Genomic DNA, 19,890 nt, shown 5'->3' on the forward strand with positions numbered 1-19,890 from the left:
AAATAAGTATTATCACAACTGGCTTAAGTTGGTTCTACTTGACTATCAGATTGTTTTCCAATCAACAGTTTCATTAATACAACTTCAAATCAAGTCAACTCAAATTTACTCAACTCCAACGAGACCCCCTTGCTGCTTAACGACCCCAAAAAATGTTTTAGGTAATGTTGTCAAATTGACAATAAGATCAACAGCTGTATTCTGACACCCTCTCAGAAATGCATCCATCACAATATCCATAAATAATGATGACAAAGTGTTTCTGAACATTTGATCTTTTTACTTCAGTTCCTCCGCTGCCTCAGACGAAATCACAAAAATGCGTGTAAACAAGAATTTGATCTAATTTTCCGATTTGACTAAAACAAACTGAGAGAGATGATTCAGGCTGTGGTTCGTTCATCACTGGTTTTGCTGCACAGCTCCAGGTTTTCTAATAACGCTGTTGCCTCTGCAGCTAAATTAAAATAGTTGGAGTCTGGTGCTTTTTCTGAAACTGTAAACAGTAAATCTGAGGCTTCACGAGCCAGTTCTCCTGCCTGGGCATAACATAAAGTGAAGCAGAATCTAACAGAGACACCTGAGGTATAAACATCCTTTCATTCGTGGAGCAGAGTTAAATATGTTATATAATAGAGCATGACATTGTTTTTTAATACATCTTTGCTGTTCATTTCTCCGGTTAATCTCCTGTGTTTTGAGACACATCCTGCTCATATTCTTTACACCACAGACTTTGGTCTTTTTTGACTTTGCAGAACTTTTACATTCACAAAAAATGGTAAAAACAAAATGTCAGTCTTGAGGAGCCATTTCTGGTTTGGAACAACTAATGTCTTAAATAATTAATTCCAGATTATCAGTGAGAAAAGGCAAAGATATATAAATCAACACGTAGAAACCGTTTGCTTCTTTAGACTCGGGAACCTGAACAGTTAGTGAGTAAAGTAATTAGTGGACAAATTGACGCAGAGCTTTATCAATTTTTAAAATCCATCTACTAGGATTTTAAGGATCGTTTGGAGTCATTTGTGATTTTTGACTGTCAAACTAAATCAGCAGTTTAAAGACGTCACTTCTCGCTCTCTGCAGTTTTCAGTCGTTTTTTTCATATTTCACAGACGAACCCATTAATCCCGGAGATACTGGACATATTGAGAGAATCGTCATTAAAGCCTTGCTCTTTACTTCTCGACACTACACGATTAACCCAGAGTGCAGCTTGTCACAGACACTTTTACATTACATTACATGTCATTTAGCTGACGCTTTTATCCAAAGCGACTTACATTTTTAGAACACTCATCATTTTATGAGGGGCCATCTAGGGGTTCAGTATCTTGCCAAGGACACTTAGGCATGCAGATGGGATAGAGTGGGATTCGAACCGGCAACCTTCTTGTTGCAGAGCACCCGCTCTATCCCCTAGGCCACGCTCTCCCCCCCACTTCTGTGAAACGTTCAGGTGGATTAAAGAAAAGCCGACGAGGGGAAGAAGATGAGGGGAGGTAGACGAGGGGAGGAAGACGAGGGGAAGAAGATGAGAGGAGGTAGATGAGAGGAGGTAGACGAGGGGAGGAAGACGAGGGGAAGAAGATGAGAGGAGGTAGATGAGAGGAGGTAGACGAGGGGAAACAGGAAAGAGGAAGCTCGTAGATAACGGCAGCGGATTTCAAAAGCCGTTGACTCAGGGCCGGACAGATGATAACGACCCTGATAGAGTTTTATCTCCGTGTATAGACGACAGGGACTCACACTTTAAGAGCTTTTACAAAAAGGAGGGAGCACACAAGGACTAATTTTTTAATTAACAATGGACTGTGAGACACCAGAGTGGAATCCATTAGCCGTTGATTGCTGCCTTGGCTCAGGGTTGGGATTGGATTCGATGGCGTCACCGCAGGCTCCACTTTTAAATCCCATTTAAGAAGAAGTACGGGGAGGACCAGGCGGAGGACGGAGTGAAAATGAGTTCTGAAGATGTGTCCCTGGGAAGTCAAATGGGCCCAAAGAGGGAGTCTGGAACTAACACTCTCCTTTCTGTTGCCATCGTGGCAAATTAAAAGGTGCAATCGGCAAAACCTGACGGCACAGTAGACAGCTCATTGATTGTTTTGTTTGGGGTAAGGCCAAATCACAAAGACGAGTGATTGAATGAGCCCTTGAAGTGATATCACAAAAACAAAGATCGGAACATTCAGATCCTGAAAGCGTCTGAATCCTTCACCAGACAAAACATGAGCGGAGCTGAACTGTCAGTCTGACGGAGGTTTGGTTCTGAGAGAAGTTCTTAAAAGATTCAGAGGAACATACGTACGTTTTTAGTATAAAATGGCAATTTAAAGATCTGTATGCTAATTTTAGTGCCAAAAGCTGCTTAGCTGGGAGAACAAGTTCCCAGGAGACCACAGGCTCCTCCAAGAAATACTTTTTCAATCTAAACCGTGGGAGCAGCGTTTTCAAAGTTCTCAGTTTCAGGTGCTCGGACACTCTGGAGAAGCGTTGTCTGCAGGTGTGTGAACCCATAGATAGATATATATAAAGGCTAGATGTCTCGGCCAACCGCGTCAAAAGTCCGCACATGGTGGCCATCTTGCCACAGTCAGCTCGCTCACCCATAACATTGTGTTGTAGTTGTACGTACTTTTTAAATAACCATAACTTGCTCAATTTTCAACCGATTTTTAAACAGTTTGTTTTCTTACAAACGTCATAGATAATGGATAATTATGTTCGTTTCTAAAAAATAGAATAATGTTCTATAAGTACAAGATTTCCCTTTACAAATATACATATACAATATTTTATTTAAAAAGTACATGTTCCACTACCATCAAGATGGCCGCCATGTGCGTACGTTCGACTCAGTTGGCCGGCAACGCGGACGAGACATCTAGCCTTTATATATATATATATATATATCTATGTGTGAACCCCCCCTCTCTGACTCACCTTCTGGAAGTCACACCGGGGGTTCGGGCAGTGGGGGGGTTTGCAGATGGACACGTCACCGAAGCAGGTACACTCCTGACAGGACTGTGGACTCCAGGATGTGTTGTTCTGTAAAAAATCACAACAGACACGAGACGTTAGACAAAGTGATGATTCACTCTCTCACTCTAACATCATCTTTACGTTGAGACACTGGTAGAAAACAGTACATTTCTGATGCAGGCTTGGATGGAGTCAAACACTGAGGCTTCAAACTGGAGACGTCACCACAGTTTGCCATGTGATAACGACTCACAGACAGATGACTTGACACTACACGGTGTTAGAATCATCTCCAGAGGAATTGTTTCCATCGCAGCGTTTTGTATTTCACGCTCTGTGAGCTCCACGATCGCCGGCTGAGGCTTCGCTGCACGAGGAGCTCGACTCTGAGAAAAATCATTTCACACGTTGAACTCTCACCAGCCTCTAAAAGTAAAGGTTGTAAAACACAGCAGGTTTATTCGCTGCAGGTGAAACTGCTCCGGCGTTTTGATTGAGAGCCTCGAGCTCCGCGGCCAACGAGACACTGAGATGAGGCAGGAAGGCATGAGATCACCTCTGCCACACGGCTGCATACTTCACCACCGGATATCTGTCGATAGCTCATAACGCTGAGCTGACAGTGTCTTATGGCTAGCTCAAAGCCAGAGTTAAATCAATACCCCGCTGCCTGCATATACTCAGATATATCATCTTACAGTCCATAGATCTGATTTGGCCGGATGATTAATAACTCTCTGGTGACGGGGATATACAGCTGTGCTCAGGGAGTGGACACCTCATGGCCGGAGGACACGTGGAGACTTTGCTTATTTGGAGACAGAAAGTAAAAACAGACGTCTTTATGGACGGGAAACTTCCGCCTCAGGTCAAAACACCTACTTCAGCACGAAGACGATATGCAGGGGGAGGAAACACAGAATATCTGGATTTGTCTGTGTGGCTGGTTGTGACATCATGATTCTGCAGCCAGGAGCTGAACACAGTGGATGAGTTCAGAGAAGCTCCATCACTGAAGGGAACAGTGGAGAGCACACACCCTGTGTTCCAGCTTTACATTCTGTAGACTACACCTGCTAGGGTTTGTATCATATCATCCAAAACCAGCTCCAATAACTGGACACTGGGATTAATATTCTGAGGACAACTGCAGCTGGATTGTCTCTCGTTCATCAGCAAGATAAATTATATAAACATTCACAATAACAAAGAAGCAATTCAATCGTTAGAAAACAACTCTACAGAGAGTGACTGTAACATTTCAGGCTCATATTCATATTCTGTTTCATTAATCAAAAAACAACATGTGTCTCGCAGGAGGTTTGTGATGTTTGACGTGGATTTCAAGTCAAACTTGTAATTATGTTTGTTGACTGTAGCGTGTCAAACGCAGCCTCAGATCCTGGCCTGTAAGAAAAGACTGGTAGAAAATCCCCCAAGTGGGAATCACACGTCACAAACTGGGAACTGGAGCAGTTCTCTCTGTCAGTCAGGAACCAGTGTAGCTGTCAATCAAAGCTCCATTAGTTCTTAGTAACAGGTGAGATCTGCAAATATGGTGACAGGGGTAAAGAAACCAGATAGGATCCGACTGGTTCCAATGTGAGAACAGTAGGAAGCATGGGAAGTCGAGGTTAAAGCAAGAAATGCACAACTTCTCTGATTTCATTTCACTGTCTCTTTGAAAGAGTTTCAATGTTGCTGCTCAAAACTCTGAAGTGGAAATCTGAAGATTGAGATCCGTTCATAATCTTCCTCTTCATGATTCCTCGTCCTAATCGAATCAGAGCACATTAGAGAGTCGTGCAGTAGAAGGTGGGCGTAGCTACAGGGCACGTGGAACCACACAGACAGAAAAAGGGGAACGCCATCACCGCACGACAATCTAATTAGGAAGAGCAGCCCACTGAGGGGAACGGCTGCTCCTGCAGAGAACCAGTGAGTTGATATGTTCCCCAGAATGTGGTTGAAGCCATTTGCGTGTCTGTCCAAGTGGGTTTAATCGTGTGTTTGTGGCTGAGTGTCTCTGCGCAGCGGCGGCCAGATGTGTAATGAGTTTTAACGAAGGGAAAACATGTCACAGGCAATTTGTGCACACAACATTAACACTTGAGCTGAGCCGGAAGGCGGATGTTTTCGCAAGAGGACTTCGGTTCAAGCTGTGACATCAAACACTGACACACAATCTGAGGAACAAAGTCACAACAGACACAACAAATACAAAATTAACCTCTTTAAATCTGAGTCTCTTCCCGAATCAGGTGAATAATCTAAATGATATAGTTATACACTTTAAACATCTCTCCTTAAACAGGATTTATGAAGATCTATACAACGCTCATGTCTGTTTACACAGCAGCTGAGTTGTGTTTCCAGGAAGCCGTCCAGAGAACCGTGGAAGCACCGAGCTTCCAAAACAACCATGAACTAATTCAATCAGCAGGAAGTGTTCTTCCTGCCAGGATTGGTTGCTAAGCTAATTAAGAAACCTGCTCATCGTTTTTCTTTCAGTTATGAAAAGTATTTTTTTCCACCCTTTGAACAGATGCTTTGTTTGAGTTAAAAAACAAATGTGTCTGATCCTGAAAGTGAAATAACACCTGTGTATAATAACAGTGAGCAGGTAGCACTTATAATCAAAAGGTCACAGAAGGAACAGGGTCAACAAATCAGTGCAGATGTTCACTGATTATGTTTAAACGATGTAAGTGAACCACAGAGTCTGATTACTCTGAAACTGCTGCAGAATACAGAGACAGCTCAAAGCCTTTAGTCAAATACACAACCTGATGGGGACGAAGGTCAGCAGTGTCAGAACACACACACACACACACACAACCTGGTCAAACTAACACAATTTGAAAAGGTGTCAAAGACAGGATGCAGTCAGGATGGAGAGATGCAGATTCACTTCTGCTTGGATTGAAAGCATTTCACCTGGAGGGTAATGAAATCCCAGAGGAGGCTCCAGCGCAGGTTTAAGAGCCTCAGCTGTCGCACTCGATGCATTTAAACAAGGACACACAACCACAGCTCAGATTGAGTCACATCTATGAGTGCAGATACAAAAAGTACAGTATGCACTCTGGGTTTCAGATTCACAGCGTTCGGTCAGAGTGGTGTTTAGGGTCACCGGATCAGAACCATCGCTCAGGGAATGAGATCTGACAGCAAAGAGCGGATCTCAGGACTGAGGGAGTTCGTGTCTGATCCCTGTCTGCAGATATCTGCCCCCGTGGCCTTTGCTGAACTTCCATTACAACTTCCAGAGAATGAATAAATGTGACATTGAATATTAGAGCAGGGGGTGGGGGGGGCAGACCCTCCGTTATCTGATTGCTCGCCAGCCGATCGCCTTGTGAGGGAGACGAGGTTCAAAGCAAATGAATAAATGGGAAATGTTGGAGCTGAACAGTGGAACTCCAGGCTAATCACTGATTCTCTCCATCTCGAGAGAGGCTGATATTAGATTTCATCGGAGATCTATTCAAGCCGAGGCCACACGACTGATTCAGAGAGTTGAAAAAGAGAAAAGCAGAAGAAACTGTAGCAGCTCTTCAGTCACAGGAGAAAGAACAAACACTGGACGCTGAGTGGACTGAGTCTACAAAGAGCTTCTCTGGACTTAACCACCACTCAGAAGCACTTTACAGTCCGAGCTACATCCACACAGCACGACTCTGTGCTCATCACACACTGCTCAGGAGCTGTGGCTCAGGCTCATGCTCAAGGACACTGGAGCGGCCGGGCTCGAACCACAGACCCTCTGGTGGATGACCGTCTCTACCCCCCGAGCCAAAGCCGCCCAAAGGTAATATCTATAATTCCAAAAGCTGCATCACTCGAAACCTATCGTAATAAATCAATAAAACCAATTATAAGAAAGAGATTCATTATGAGTCTCTAAGGCCTTTTGTTTTCATGTTTGAATTTAAGATATACGTCTCTAACAAAAACACTTATATGAAAAATAAGTGAATTTAAAATGAAGAAGTAAAAATGTATATCTGACTCTGTGTTACACTGAATCCCTGCATGAGTGTGTGTGTGTGGTTGTGTTCATATTAATAAATTGTGTATATTTGGATATTTGTAAAACAAGAACGTAACGTGAAGAAAGACGTTGATAGCTTTTCGGTTTAAATTAGGAGGTCGGGGGGGGTGCAGGTCTGCCCTCAGAAAGGCGTTTCCTGTTACGGCCCTGTGGCTTTCTAAACAGAGGTGTGTAAAATTAGCGCAGCAGCTAAATCTATAAGTGGCTGCAAGTCGGACGGGTTTGGGGGGGGCGAGTCCATTCCGGCGCAGGTCTCTGGGGCTCGGGGGGGCTGCATCCAATTCCCGATCCTCGTCCTGTTTACCTCCTGAACGCACCAGGGGGCAGAACGGGTTTGACCTGGAGGTCACTGTACAAACGGAGCTTGTAAAGAGTCCGTGGCGATGGAACGTGGATTCCCCAGTGAGATCTGGACCAGCTGATGCTGACCTCTCCCCTCTCATGCTGCTCTGACGGGTCAGCGCCGGGGGAGCGGCTGTTGTTTTTCACCTCCCCTCCTCCTGCTGGGATCGCCCCCCCCCGCTGGGACCCACACCTGCAGGACTCGTTGATTGAAACGTCCGAGGAGTCGACGGCTGATTTCATTCGCCCCCGGAGGAAGACGTCCAGGCCAGATGTGATTTAGGACTGAACCGCCTCAGCCAGCTCGGCCGCACGTCTCCAGTTTCATCAAGAAAAAATAGATCCATAACTTTAACAGAGAGTGGAGCTGCTGGTGGGGCTGTGGCTGGTGAGGTTGTCGGTTTGAATCCAAGACACTCTGAATAATATGATTAGACTTTGTTTATCTCGAGGGGTTTTCTTGAATAATGTGAATATTGAAGTGAATGAAACAGCCATAAATTATGGACTAAGCCAAATCACTGTATTAATATATGTAAATAATTCATGTCAGGGACCAAAATGTACAAAGCTTTGTTTTCACAAATAGTTCTTATGAATAACTCACTGTTAAAAGTTGATAAACAACATATTCCCCATCTAAGTTTCCCAGATTCCGGGGTGACATCTTCAAGTTCCTTATTTTATCCAAACTACAATTTGTTTCATAAGATCAGCTGATCATCACATTTAAGAATCTGGGACTTGCACATATTCAGGATTCATCACTTACAGGACTGATGAAACTAAAAAATTATTTAATCAGTTATTAATTTCTGCAGTAAACTTAGCTGAGGTTTAATTTGCCAGATTGTTTATTACTCTCAAGTTCATCCACTTGAATGCTAAGCTCACGGTCTGTTGATTTCATTTTGGTGAAAATATAAGACCAACATAAAAACTCTAAAATCACCTCAAGGGATTGAAATGTTTGATTTAATCTGTTTTATCAATGAACAGGTTTGTCACATTTTTTAATTTTCACAGGAATTCAAATATGACTGAAACATTTGACCTGTATCAACCCTTCAGTTAATTGACTAAATAAATGTATTGATTTGATTTATGATTTAATTTCCTCTGAGAACCATTAACAGGGATATTGTTTGTGACCTTCTCTTTCATTATACTGTAGCGTGTGTGTGTGTGTGTGTGTGTGTGTGTGCGTCTGTGTGTGTGTGTCTGTGTGTGTGTGTGTGTGAGTTCAGTGATGAGAAGTGCAGCTTTAACCTCCATTACAGTTCCGCAGACAACATCAGGACACTGTGGTCACACTGGGAGGCTTCTCTGAGTTAATGGAAATAAAATATATAGAAAAAACACAGGCGGCACCTCAGAGCCAATTCTCTCTGGAACAATAAATAGATAAATACAGGACGGGGGATGGGGGGTGGGGGAGGTGGGGACTCTGTGGCCCCTACACTGGTTAAAGATTCAATTAAAATCCAATCGAGGACAAAAGTCGAGAGCGGAGCGTTAGCAGGGCTCAGTTTCGTGGAGGTGTCAGTTGCACTCGTTGGACTCTGTGCGGGGGGGACGTGTGGAGGGAGGCGGCCTCTCAGGCAAGCTCAACGTAATTGGGCTGAAATTGGGCTCGGAGCCGATAGAAACTAAAGCTATTACCAAGGCAAATTCAATCTGGGGCCGTGATGGCTTACCGGGGCCAAAAGGCTTCACTGCTGCTTCACGCGGCTGCAGAAAACACTCGAGCTTCTCCACCGGGGGAAACCGGGGCTGTCAACACAGCTTTCTGTTTACAGGCGATCAACCTGCTCACGCCGAGCTGCTGTGTGTGTTCGTGTTCTAACAACAGCCTGGAACTGGGTCGGGTTTCAGAACAGGGAGCAGGGAAACGAGTGGAGCCGGGCAGGTTTGACCACAAATCAATTTAGGGTCCGACACAGTTACTGCAGCGCTGCAAATTAACAGCAGAGTTCAACACATCACCTGACACATCGAAACAACGTGTAATAACTGAATGTTCGATAGAAAACCAACTTCTCTTCACACGTTACGAGTCACTTTGGGAAATAAGTCATGAAAACAGCTTTTGATTAGTTTAAAATGTGGCGTAAACATGAGAGGAGCCTGACAGAGCTGCTTGAGAGGTTCACATGCTTGAAGTCAAAATATTAATAACATGAAGGCTGAGCCTGTGACGAGTGCTCGACCAATCGTGAGTCAGTCATGATGTTTTATTCCATTTCTACACCATCAAATAACCCGTTAAAAACGAACTTATCATAAACGGTGTGAAAAGAAAAAAATATTTGAGGTATGTTTGGTCCATGTCCTATCAGTTTATAATGACTCAGCGACGCTTTCTGACAATGACTAATTCCTTCACTTTTATTAAATTACAACGTTTCACCTCAACAATCTAACAGAAACCTGGGGGGGGGGGGGGGACCAGAGTCCACAGCAGCAGGAAACACTGTCAACCAGGACACAGTGTTGCAGGGGGACAGGTTAGGTTTTCAATTACAGGGCAGCTCACCTCGTTCTGCTCTTTCAAACCGTTCCCACTCGCAGCTCGGACCTTTTCTCTGAGGGTCTCTGGACATTACAACGATGGGACAGCAGTAGAAAGAGGAGGAGGAGGGGGAAGAGGAGGAAGAGGAGGAGGAGGAGGTTTTTTGAGATGTGATTTTATATTATTTCACATTTCTTCATCAGTTTGAGAAAATGAATGAAAGTAGTTCCTTCTGTTGCAATGGTACTATCAGAACCCCCCGAACCTCAGGTACTCAACACTTCTTCAAATGGACTGAATGAACGTCTTCATAATTCAAACATCATATCGCCCGGAGGTGAAGAGCTGCAGCTGCTTCCTCCGCTTGTTTCTTCTTCTACTGTTTAATGATGTCTCTACTTCCTGTGATTACTCTGAAAGTTTGAACTATATGAAAAAGAGTTTTCACTCTGCAAACAAGTTCCACTCCTGGACCAAGAGAGGTCGGTGTGAAAGGTCCCTCAGTTTTAATAAAAGCATAAAATAAGTTACTAAAAGTGAATCAGAAAAAAAGTTGAAACCAAAAGAACAAAGGATGCCTGAGGAAAACCCTTTGATGTATTCTTGATAACAAAAGAACGAGCAGAGGAGGAATGCAGCACGACTTCCTGTTGCATATTTTTTAAGATATATTATAATCCTGAGCCACAGCAAAACGCTGACCTGACAAAACACTAACAAGTTACTTCTCACAGCTCGTCCACTCTCTCTCATTATCGCCTCCTCCTCCTCCTCCTCCTCCTCCTCCTCCTCCTCCTCCTCCTCCTCCTCCTCCTCCTCCTCCTCACTCTGAGGCTCCTGTACGCCCGTTGCTGTTAACGGTTCCATTTTCAGAGAGGGCAACTTTGCCTTTTCCCCAAATTAATTCAAATGTATTCATTTGCCGCCATCTAATTGCTTTGCCACGCCACTTCCTTCAATGCCGGCCGAGTGATTATATGCTAATTCCTCACGAGGGAAGCTGTGAAAACAAGTGAGGTTACGCCGCCCGGCTGGAGGAGAGTCGAGCTCTCGGCCAAATAGTCTGATTTAATCAATGCGCTGGCAAATATTCAAAGCAGATCGTACAGAGAGTGAGGATGTAGCTCCGGTGTGTTATCCATCATCTGACCAGCACCAGCTCATTTAGCAGCCGAGGAAAGCAGGACGCTGTGTGGGTTCAGCATTGTTGTGTTAATCTGAGCACACATTCGTCTGCAGGGAAAAGGCTGAGTTTAAAAGTTGTGACTTAGCTCATTGATTTAGCTCTCCCACCAAGCCTCCAGTCCAATTAGAGGCCCTGCTGGTGAGAGATGACAAATGACTGGCTGATCGTCCGCCTCCCAGCGCTCCCATTAATCCAGCTGTCTGCCACTCCCCACCATCGCTCCTGCAGCCAAATATCAGCATCGAGCACGTAATGGGTTCTGGATCATCAGGCAGGCGGCTCGAAGAGCCGGGGTCCGCCACGGAGCGGGAAATCAGCGCCGGGGCCACACGGTCACAAATGGAAAAATAAAAGCTTGTTTTCGGAGCCGCATCGTGAATCTCGGGAGCGAGTCGACGATATGTTTGAGGAGATGAAAGATTCAGCAATTTAGCTCAGAAACATTTGCTTGATAGTGAAGAGCTGAGTATTTGTATATGATGCTGCTGCAGGAGGAAACAAACAGTGGACTCTCCTGCTTGGATTATTCCAGACTGCAGCAAACGGCACCTGACCCAGTTGAGAGGGTCAAGAAGAGAAAAGGCTCACTCATGGTTCGCTGTGTTGATATTTCTGAACTTTTCTATAAGCACGCAAAGAAAGCAAACACAAAGAAAAGTCACTTAACTCAAATATTAATAAAGTTCAAAAACGTCAACTGTGATTATAACGGTACGCTTTCTATTCCCTGTGCGGCAAACACAAAGGTTTCTCTTTATAATTCACCTCCTCGGTCTCAACACCCATTAGCTCCATTCAAAAACCAATGCCTCGAGCCAAAGACACAGATCGGACCATCTGTGTTGTGTTTTGGGTCAAATCAAAACAATGGAAGGAGGAAAGCGCGAGTTAAATAAAACCAGTCATTCAGAGTGAGGAGCCTGAAAGAAAACAGGTGAAGAGAAAGGACAGAAGGTAAATCTTGTATTTCCTCTCAGAGGCCTGTGGTGATACACAATGCATTCAATCTGAGAGGGTTGTTATCTCTTGTTGTGCACGTTTTGCAGAAGTTGCTTCATTCGTTATCTAGTTTTCAGGGGTTCTAACAAAACTCATTTGCATTCCTCTGTAAACGATCCGATGTTGAAGCCGTGTTGTAAAACCATTAGATCGATGGTTTTACAAGTCCAAACAACAAGCTCCCAGTTCCTGACTCCTTTCCCCAGCAGCCGAATCACATTGTGGGTCTCACATGTTTCACCTCCCACACCCGACATGCTGGCAGCCGCCGGGAACAGAACAACTGCTTTAGCCTAACAAAACAAAAGGTGAATAATTCATATAGGTAGATGGCTTTGAGAGCAAGCTTTTGTTTTACCCAGTGAAGCTGCGTTATGGGGGGGGGGGCTTTTTGATAACCCCCCACTCAGGCGTGTTGAAAGTCATGTAACAGTAATGCAGTGAATCCAACAGGGACTCAAGGCTGAGCAGGTTTCTGAATCACTGGGTTTCACCGCACAGCAACCTGGGAAAAATGCCACTAGGCTAAAATATTAACAGATGATTTCTGACCCGTTTTGACGCCTCTGATTTCTTGCAGCGGATCTTATGAATCTGTAACCAGATTTTGGTTTGGGGGGGGGGGGCAGCTGCGCAAGGAGCCGGAGCCGCACTCTGCGACACAACTTAAGTCTGTCTCTGAGAAACAGCAGCTGGGTAATGTTTCCTGAAACCTCAGAGCCGCAACACGGAGGAGGGGGGGGGGGGGGGGGGGGCACGATGTGCTGCTGGCAGGATCACGGGCTGGCACTCCATCTAACATGCACCCTGGCTACTGACCACACTCAGGTTGCACATTCCCAGCCAGGGATTAACTCTAAACACGTAGTTAAAGTAGCTGCTTTATAAACTGCTGTACACAGTTAACCTCCGTGTTCAGGTCTGTGGGCCCATGATGGATCCCGAACCTGAAGCCTGAGGATCTGCAGTACAAGTCATAAACTCCCTGCTCCTCCATGTTAGTGGATGGGACATGAACCAATAAACTAAAGATCAAATCTGACATCGTCCTGCTAAACTGATGATGATGATGATGATGAGTAAGACCTAAGTTGCAGTTAAAACCAAAAACTTCCAGTTTCATTAATCTGCTCGGAAATATGATGCAGCAGGTTCAAGAGGGAGAAGATGATGAAAACTGAATCCAAGACTCGTAAAGCAAGTCAGGGAAGTCTGCACATCATCTTTACGAGTGTGAAATGACTCGACACACACACACACACACCCACACACACAGACACACACAGATATGAGGATGTATGGATTACCACAGGGGCAGCTCTCTGACAGCTTTAGCGGCCAAATGGAACCTGACACAGGAAACAAGGCGTACTGCTGTCTGAGTGAGAAGAGCAGCAGCTGTGTGTGTCTGTGTGTGTGTGAGTGTGTGTGTGTGTGTGTGTGTGTCAGTGCCATCCACCAGCCTCTTCCCTCTGAGCACAACAAAAATACCATATGCCATTCGGTGTGAAAGAGTGAGAGCGAGCCGAGCAGGAGAAAGGCATTTAGAGCAGAGTTAATCAGACAGAGGCTCAATGCAAACACTGGGATTACACAGTCACACACACACACACTATCACCTGCAGTGTTGTGCACAGGCACACACTCGCCACCACTCTTTGTGGGTCAGTGCACTCTCACAGAGATGAAAGTACACCGCACTCCAACAGAAAGGACTCACTCTGGTTCTCCGCCATTGTTTGCTCCTTTACTGCTGCATGTTCAAATACTAGATAACGTAATTACAGCATCTTAACCAGTCACTTCCAGTATCTGGAATGTAAACGCCTCTCCACTTCCTCCCACTATTCAGAAATGAAGCCAAATGCATGGCGAGAGTCAGAAGCGATCAGAGGACGGAGCCACGATAACGAGTTCTGACCGAAACATGCAATTAACCAATCATGAGACGATTCAACCCTGATGTTTAACCTGTTTTTACATCATCAAATAAGGAATTCAACCCAAATGATCAGAAAAATGACCTAAAATAACAAACACCATCCGTCATGAGCTGTCATGTCCTCCATCTTGATTTACAGTCGATAGTCAGAGGCTTCAAACCAGCAGCTCCTGTGCACACAGGAAAACAACAGAGCAGTTATTTTAATCTGCGCAGACGTATGTTCATATGAATCCAGTTCCCTTATACAACAGCTGAGCGAGAGAGAGAGAGAGAGAGACTGAGACTGAGACTGAGACTGAGACTGAGAGAGAGAGAGAGAGAGACTGAGACTGAGACTGAGAGACTGAGACTGAGAGAGAGAGGGAGAGAGAGAGAAAGAGAGAGAGAGAGAGACTGAGACTGAGAGAGAGAGAGAGAGAGAGAGAGAGAGAGAGAGACAGAGAGCATGAGCCTTCACAGAAAACCACTAAGAGGATTAACTACATATGCTCAGCATTACCGCATTACCATACATTTCACTTTTCAAACCACAAAACAACCTGCCGGTGTGTGTGTGTGTGTGTGTGTGTGTGTGTGTGTGTGTGTGTGTGTGTGTGTGTGTGTGTGTGTGTGTGTGTGTGTGGTCACTGAGGGCTTAAGCATTTGCAGGGTTCAGTAATACGTTCTTCAGCCCTTTACCCTGACCTCCTCCATCACGGCTAAATGCACCAAACATTTGGAACAAGCTCCCAAAACGTCTGAGGAAACAAAACTCTGAAGCTTCTGATAATCTAATAAAATTGAGATGTTATTGTTTTAACTTCCTTTACTGTCCGAACGCGTTCAGCTCTGAAGCATCTGCTCTGTTTTTACTACCTTTGTCTTGCAACAAACTTTTATCTGCATTTTATGATACCAAAAGTGAAGCGTATTAAGTTTATTATTATTATTATTTTATCATTATTATTCCTAATCCCTGTTCAAACAGGACCGGCTAAAATGTCTTCAATCCATAAGGTCCTCATACAGAAAAACGAGAAGCACAGGAGTAAATATACAAACACACACACTCTTGCCATGTCAGCACTGCTGTTAATACACAAAGTACAAATCTGAAAGCATGTGGGGGGGAGGGGGGGCGAGATGAGATTCTTGAGAAAACAGAACAAGTCGACAGAACCTTCACAGAAGAGAAAGATCGTGCCTGGGTCTGAAAAGCCAATTATAAGAAAGAGGAGAATGGATTATACACCACCATGAAAACACACACACACTCACACAAATACACACTTTGGCCCATTTAGCTCCTTTAACTGTTGCCGTGTTCCACTTATCCTAATCAGGAGACTAATAACACACAGAGAAGAGGAACACCAGTGTGTGTGTATGTGTGTATGTGTGTGTGTGTGTGTGTGTGTGTGTGTGTGAGTGAGAGAGAGAGAGAGAGAGAGAGAGAGAGAGAGAGAGAGAGAGAGAGAGAGAGAGAGAGAGAGAGAGAGAGAGAGAGAGAGAGAGAGAGAGATATTAAGCTTTTTTGGTGACTGATAATCCAACTGTGTTATCACGACCGAACATTTCGCTGGCAGGGAGATCCAGACTCTCCACACGCACCAGTTCAGTGGAGTTCTTTCCAACGTCTGCAGAACAGCCACCGGCTCCATTACCTGGAAGTTTATAATAACAAAAACAAATATCTGCAGCCTGAATATTAATTTGAGCTCCAACAGCACCAGGTAAGTCCCAAAAGATTCATTAGGATACATCCCCTTGTATTACACACCATGGAATAACAACGAAAAGGCCACAGAGAGTCAGATCATCCATCCTCACTGATTAAATAAAGTAATTTACTTTATTGGTTCAATTGAAATTCAACTGGTCACTGGTGGCATTTTTCAAAACACCTTTTAAGAAGTTGAAGTAACTCAAAGATTTCAATCTGTTCATCTCATTCTCCGGTGAACTTCCGACTCCTCGCTCTGTGGCGTCGTGTCACTTCGCCTCATGGAGATTTAATGACTGCGACTGAGGTGATGAAATGATTTATTGATGCGTTCACTTGCTTTCAGGACATCTGTGCACAGTCGCTGAAGTTCAAATCCCCCCCCCCCCCTCTGTCCAGAGCGCGAGCAGGGACTCCAGCAGGAGGAATCATTCAGGAGGAAGGAAAATCCAGTAAATGGAGCAGGATAATGTCGCCGCTGTAAAAGCAACTGGAAAACGCCCAGTGAGTGTGAAAGTGTCCCGAACACGAACTGGTTGTAAAACACGTAATGATAACGACGGTTCATTATCGTTTCTGCTGTTAAAGACCTTTTACTGGTCACAAACCAGACCATTATCTGGTGATGGTCTGAAGTGGGAATGGATTCAATCTGCGTTCACTCCTCAGGTCAAACGAGTCTGCAGCAGAAACAGGTTTTTATCTGCAGAGATGGAAACGAGGCCCTCGGCTGCTTCTTGCCTCAGAGCGAAGTGAGAGAGCTCCTCACATGAGACCCCAATGAAAAACTACAACCAGTCCTCTATCGGTACTGGGAATGGAGTCAATCGCCTGCGTAAACCTTTGATTTTTGGCGTCAACGAGACGTATCAGGGCTAAAGTTTCCTCTTTATAACTTTGCAGAAGTCCAATGTTCACAAATGAATCCTTTACAACTCATTAGAGGAAATAAAAAAACATGATTTGTCTCCTTCAAGCAGCTGTTGTTTTGAATTCTCTCTCATCTGCAAGGATTTCATGTTTAATGTCCGTTAACAGCTCTTCTCCTGACGCCACTCACCCTTTCTAGGAATCGTGCAGACACACATGTGAGCGTCTTTAATGTTCATTTCCATTCCTTCTTTTTAAATTCATCGACTCTGCTGCACCTCTGTTCTGTCCCCCCCCTGCCTCACAGCGACCCTGTTTCCCCTCAGGGATCGATGGAGTTCATCTGATCTGATAACAGCTCCTCTCATCTTGTCTCGTCTCGTCGGATTCACCCGATGCTTCGAGGTGAGAAACGGGAGTTTTCTTCGAGCAGGAAGATTCTTTGCTAAGATGCATTTAACTATAACCACCTCCTCTCTTTTCCCAGCAGGAGGCGGCTGCACCTCCTCATCATCCCCTTGTTCGCCCTCGCTCTCGGCTCTCCCTGCAATTTCCTCCAATTTCCAGCTTTTTCATTTTCAAAACGTATTTCCTTTCTCATTTTTCCTTCACCCCAGTCTTTGTGAATCGCATTGTGCCATCCAGATATGAACGTGGGGGGGGTGTTTGCAATTTTTCGTATTTTCTTTGAAATGGATTCACAGCTTCTTCTCTCGAAACATGAGGCGACTGTGGCTCCTTTCAATCTGCAGAACAAGATGTATTTTTCAAGTTGGCATCAGTAGCATGTTTAAATACCTCAAACAGTATTATATCTCACATCTTCCCCATGCTGAAGACCCATTTAGTATAATTACAGACTCTTATTTTGTGCTATAACTCTTTTATGAAACTCGTCCGTCAGGTTCATCTAATTTTTCCTGAACAAGCCGAAGCATCAGACGAGTGAATCAGCTGTGGTGGATTCAGACTCTTCTTTCAGACGCCAGCTCCCTCGTTCTTACAGTTAATATCCTGCCATAATGTACTGAGTAACAATGTGACAGACGTATGGATTTATTAGAGAGTGATGACATCAAATGCTGGGTAATGCTTGTTTTATCCCCCCCCCCCCCTCGCAGGCTGAAAAAAGGTGCATCTGTGACGTCTGCAGCTTCTCGGCCTCTCGCTGCTTCCAGGCGTTAAAGTCACAGCGACTGGATCCTGAAGTGTTGGTGGAGGGAGGCTGGCCAGCAAACTTGTTGTATTGTTGGATGACTTCACTGCTAAAACAAGAGCCAAGGAACAGCCTGCCCCCCCCCCAGAGAGAGCGCGGCGCCGGGGTAATTATCTGGCAGAAGACGCTGTGAAGCAGATCTGCCAGCAGCAGCTATGACGAGGACGAGGCTCGACGGCTCGGCCGCTGTGGAATCAGGACGAGAGGGAGAAGATCAGGACGAGGCCCGAGTTTGAGTCCAGTCAATTAGTCCTGATCTATGATCCCGAAGGGGGGGGGGGGGGGGGGGGGGCGAGGAGCCGCCGGAGGACCAGGTTTGAAATGAAATCTTTAAAAACTGAGTGGGCTACAGATTGCATTTCTATGCATCTGTGCGTTTATTGATCTCGGCTCGGGAGCTAAACTTTCGGCGGAGCCAACATCACCTTCTTCATCCGCTCGTGGGAAGAAAGTCTGTGGAGGACCAGAGAGTTATTGGATTTTCTAGGGGAGTCTAACTTTGTTTGTTAATGAGTTGTGCAGCTGAAGAAGCACAATGTGGAAGTTAAACTGTTAACAATCCTTAAAATTATGCAGAGGGAGTATTTACTAGTGTTTAGTGTTAATTAGAGGAAACTGTGCAAAACTTTCTAAATTTAAGATTTAACTTTATATGTTTGATCAACTCAAAAACCATAAAGAGTTGATAAGAGTTCTTAAAACTGGAAAGGTGCTGGTTTAACGTCTCCACCCCCCCACTGACCTGCAGACGACCTGAACACACTCAATTAGTCGCAGACGAGTTAGAAACGACTGACGTGTGGATTTCCTGTGAGCCCCCCCCGAAAGGCCTGTGGAGGAAATCGATGGTCTGCTTCAGTCCGATCCCCCGTGAGCCTAAAGTTCACCGGCTCGGATAGATGCCCCTCAGAGAGCAATCTGCCGGCCTCACCTGTCATGTGACCACGGGGTCGGCACCAGAGGACCAATCAGACGACGAGGTCGACTTGACACTGCTCAGAGACGCGAGCTGGGAAAGTTCAGGAGCTTCGAGGAACTTCTCGATGTGGACGGAAACAAACTTAGTGGAGAGTTCACGGTTGTTGACGGTAAAGTTTTGAGCTCAGGTCCCATCTTCATTCAAGTGCTGCCACATAACTTCCAACCAAACCTGAGAGCAAACAGCAGAGCTAATGAAATCACAGCCTCCACTGCAGAATAACAACAGGTATAACCACATATATATATACATGTTGTTGGATATTAGAAACACACTTTAAACATGTTTGGTTGTTTTCATCAAGATCCATGAATTATTCTGTGGGAAATCAGAAGAAGAATGTCCCCCAGTGCCTCCCAGGACGAGTTCACTGGTTTTTGCATTATTGTACAGACAAACAAACAAACAAACCACAGCCTCCTTCATGGAGGTAAGAAAACAAATAATCAAATGATATTTACACTTGAGAGTGAAAAGTGAAACCGACTCACAAACATATGCCTCAAACAACCTGTTGACTCCACAGTTCATGTTAAATGCTAGATGAGAATCCAGGAACAGATTTGCCTGAAGACAGAAGAATCCAACATTTTCATTTTCCAGCTGAGAGTCGCTCTCCAGCTTCAGTGATAATGATCCTCCACTCAGTGAACTCCTTTATCCAGGCTTAACCGTTAAAGGCTTTTAAAAAATGCCCTTTGTTCACCTCTGCACTTCACTGATAAAGTTTGAGGTCACTTCCTTCTCTGTTTTCCAGCAGCAACAAACATTTATCTGTTGCCAAACTCCTACAGCTGCTGTGAAACTGGGCTGCGTTCAATCTCTAAACGTTCTGCAACCTTTAGTTAGAAATCTCACAGATTTTAATCCATTGAGTTAGATCAATTAATACCTTAATGACTATTTAATATTTAAAAAGATTCAACATCACAAGACTTAAGATCTTCTGCCAAAAACACTGACTCTGATATCCTTCTCTGTTTGAGTAAAATAATTGAGTTTACAAAACACTAAGTTGCCATAAATACTTCAGTAGACAACCACCCTCATAATTAATGCACAGATATGAACTGACACCATGACTCAGGCTT

At 44.6% G+C, this 19,890-nt stretch overlaps 1 protein-coding gene across 1 annotated transcript in view; it reads right to left on the minus strand.

The window, feature by feature from the left end:
• The window catches only part of fras1 (Fraser extracellular matrix complex subunit 1), a 119,350-nt gene extending 111,717 nt beyond the window's left edge, over positions 1–7,633 (minus strand). Inside the window, 3 exon segments of the mRNA XM_062380547.1 lie at positions 2,953–3,060; positions 3,877–4,006; positions 7,353–7,633. Coding sequence (XP_062236531.1) covers positions 2,953–3,060; positions 3,877–4,006; positions 7,353–7,633 — 519 coding nt within the window.
• Positions 7,634–19,890: the final 12,257 nt, after the last annotated feature.

The sequence above is a fragment of the Platichthys flesus genome, chromosome 3 (assembly GCF_949316205.1).
Source record: "Platichthys flesus chromosome 3, fPlaFle2.1, whole genome shotgun sequence".
In the NCBI taxonomy this organism is placed as follows: domain Eukaryota; kingdom Metazoa; phylum Chordata; class Actinopteri; order Pleuronectiformes; family Pleuronectidae; genus Platichthys; species Platichthys flesus.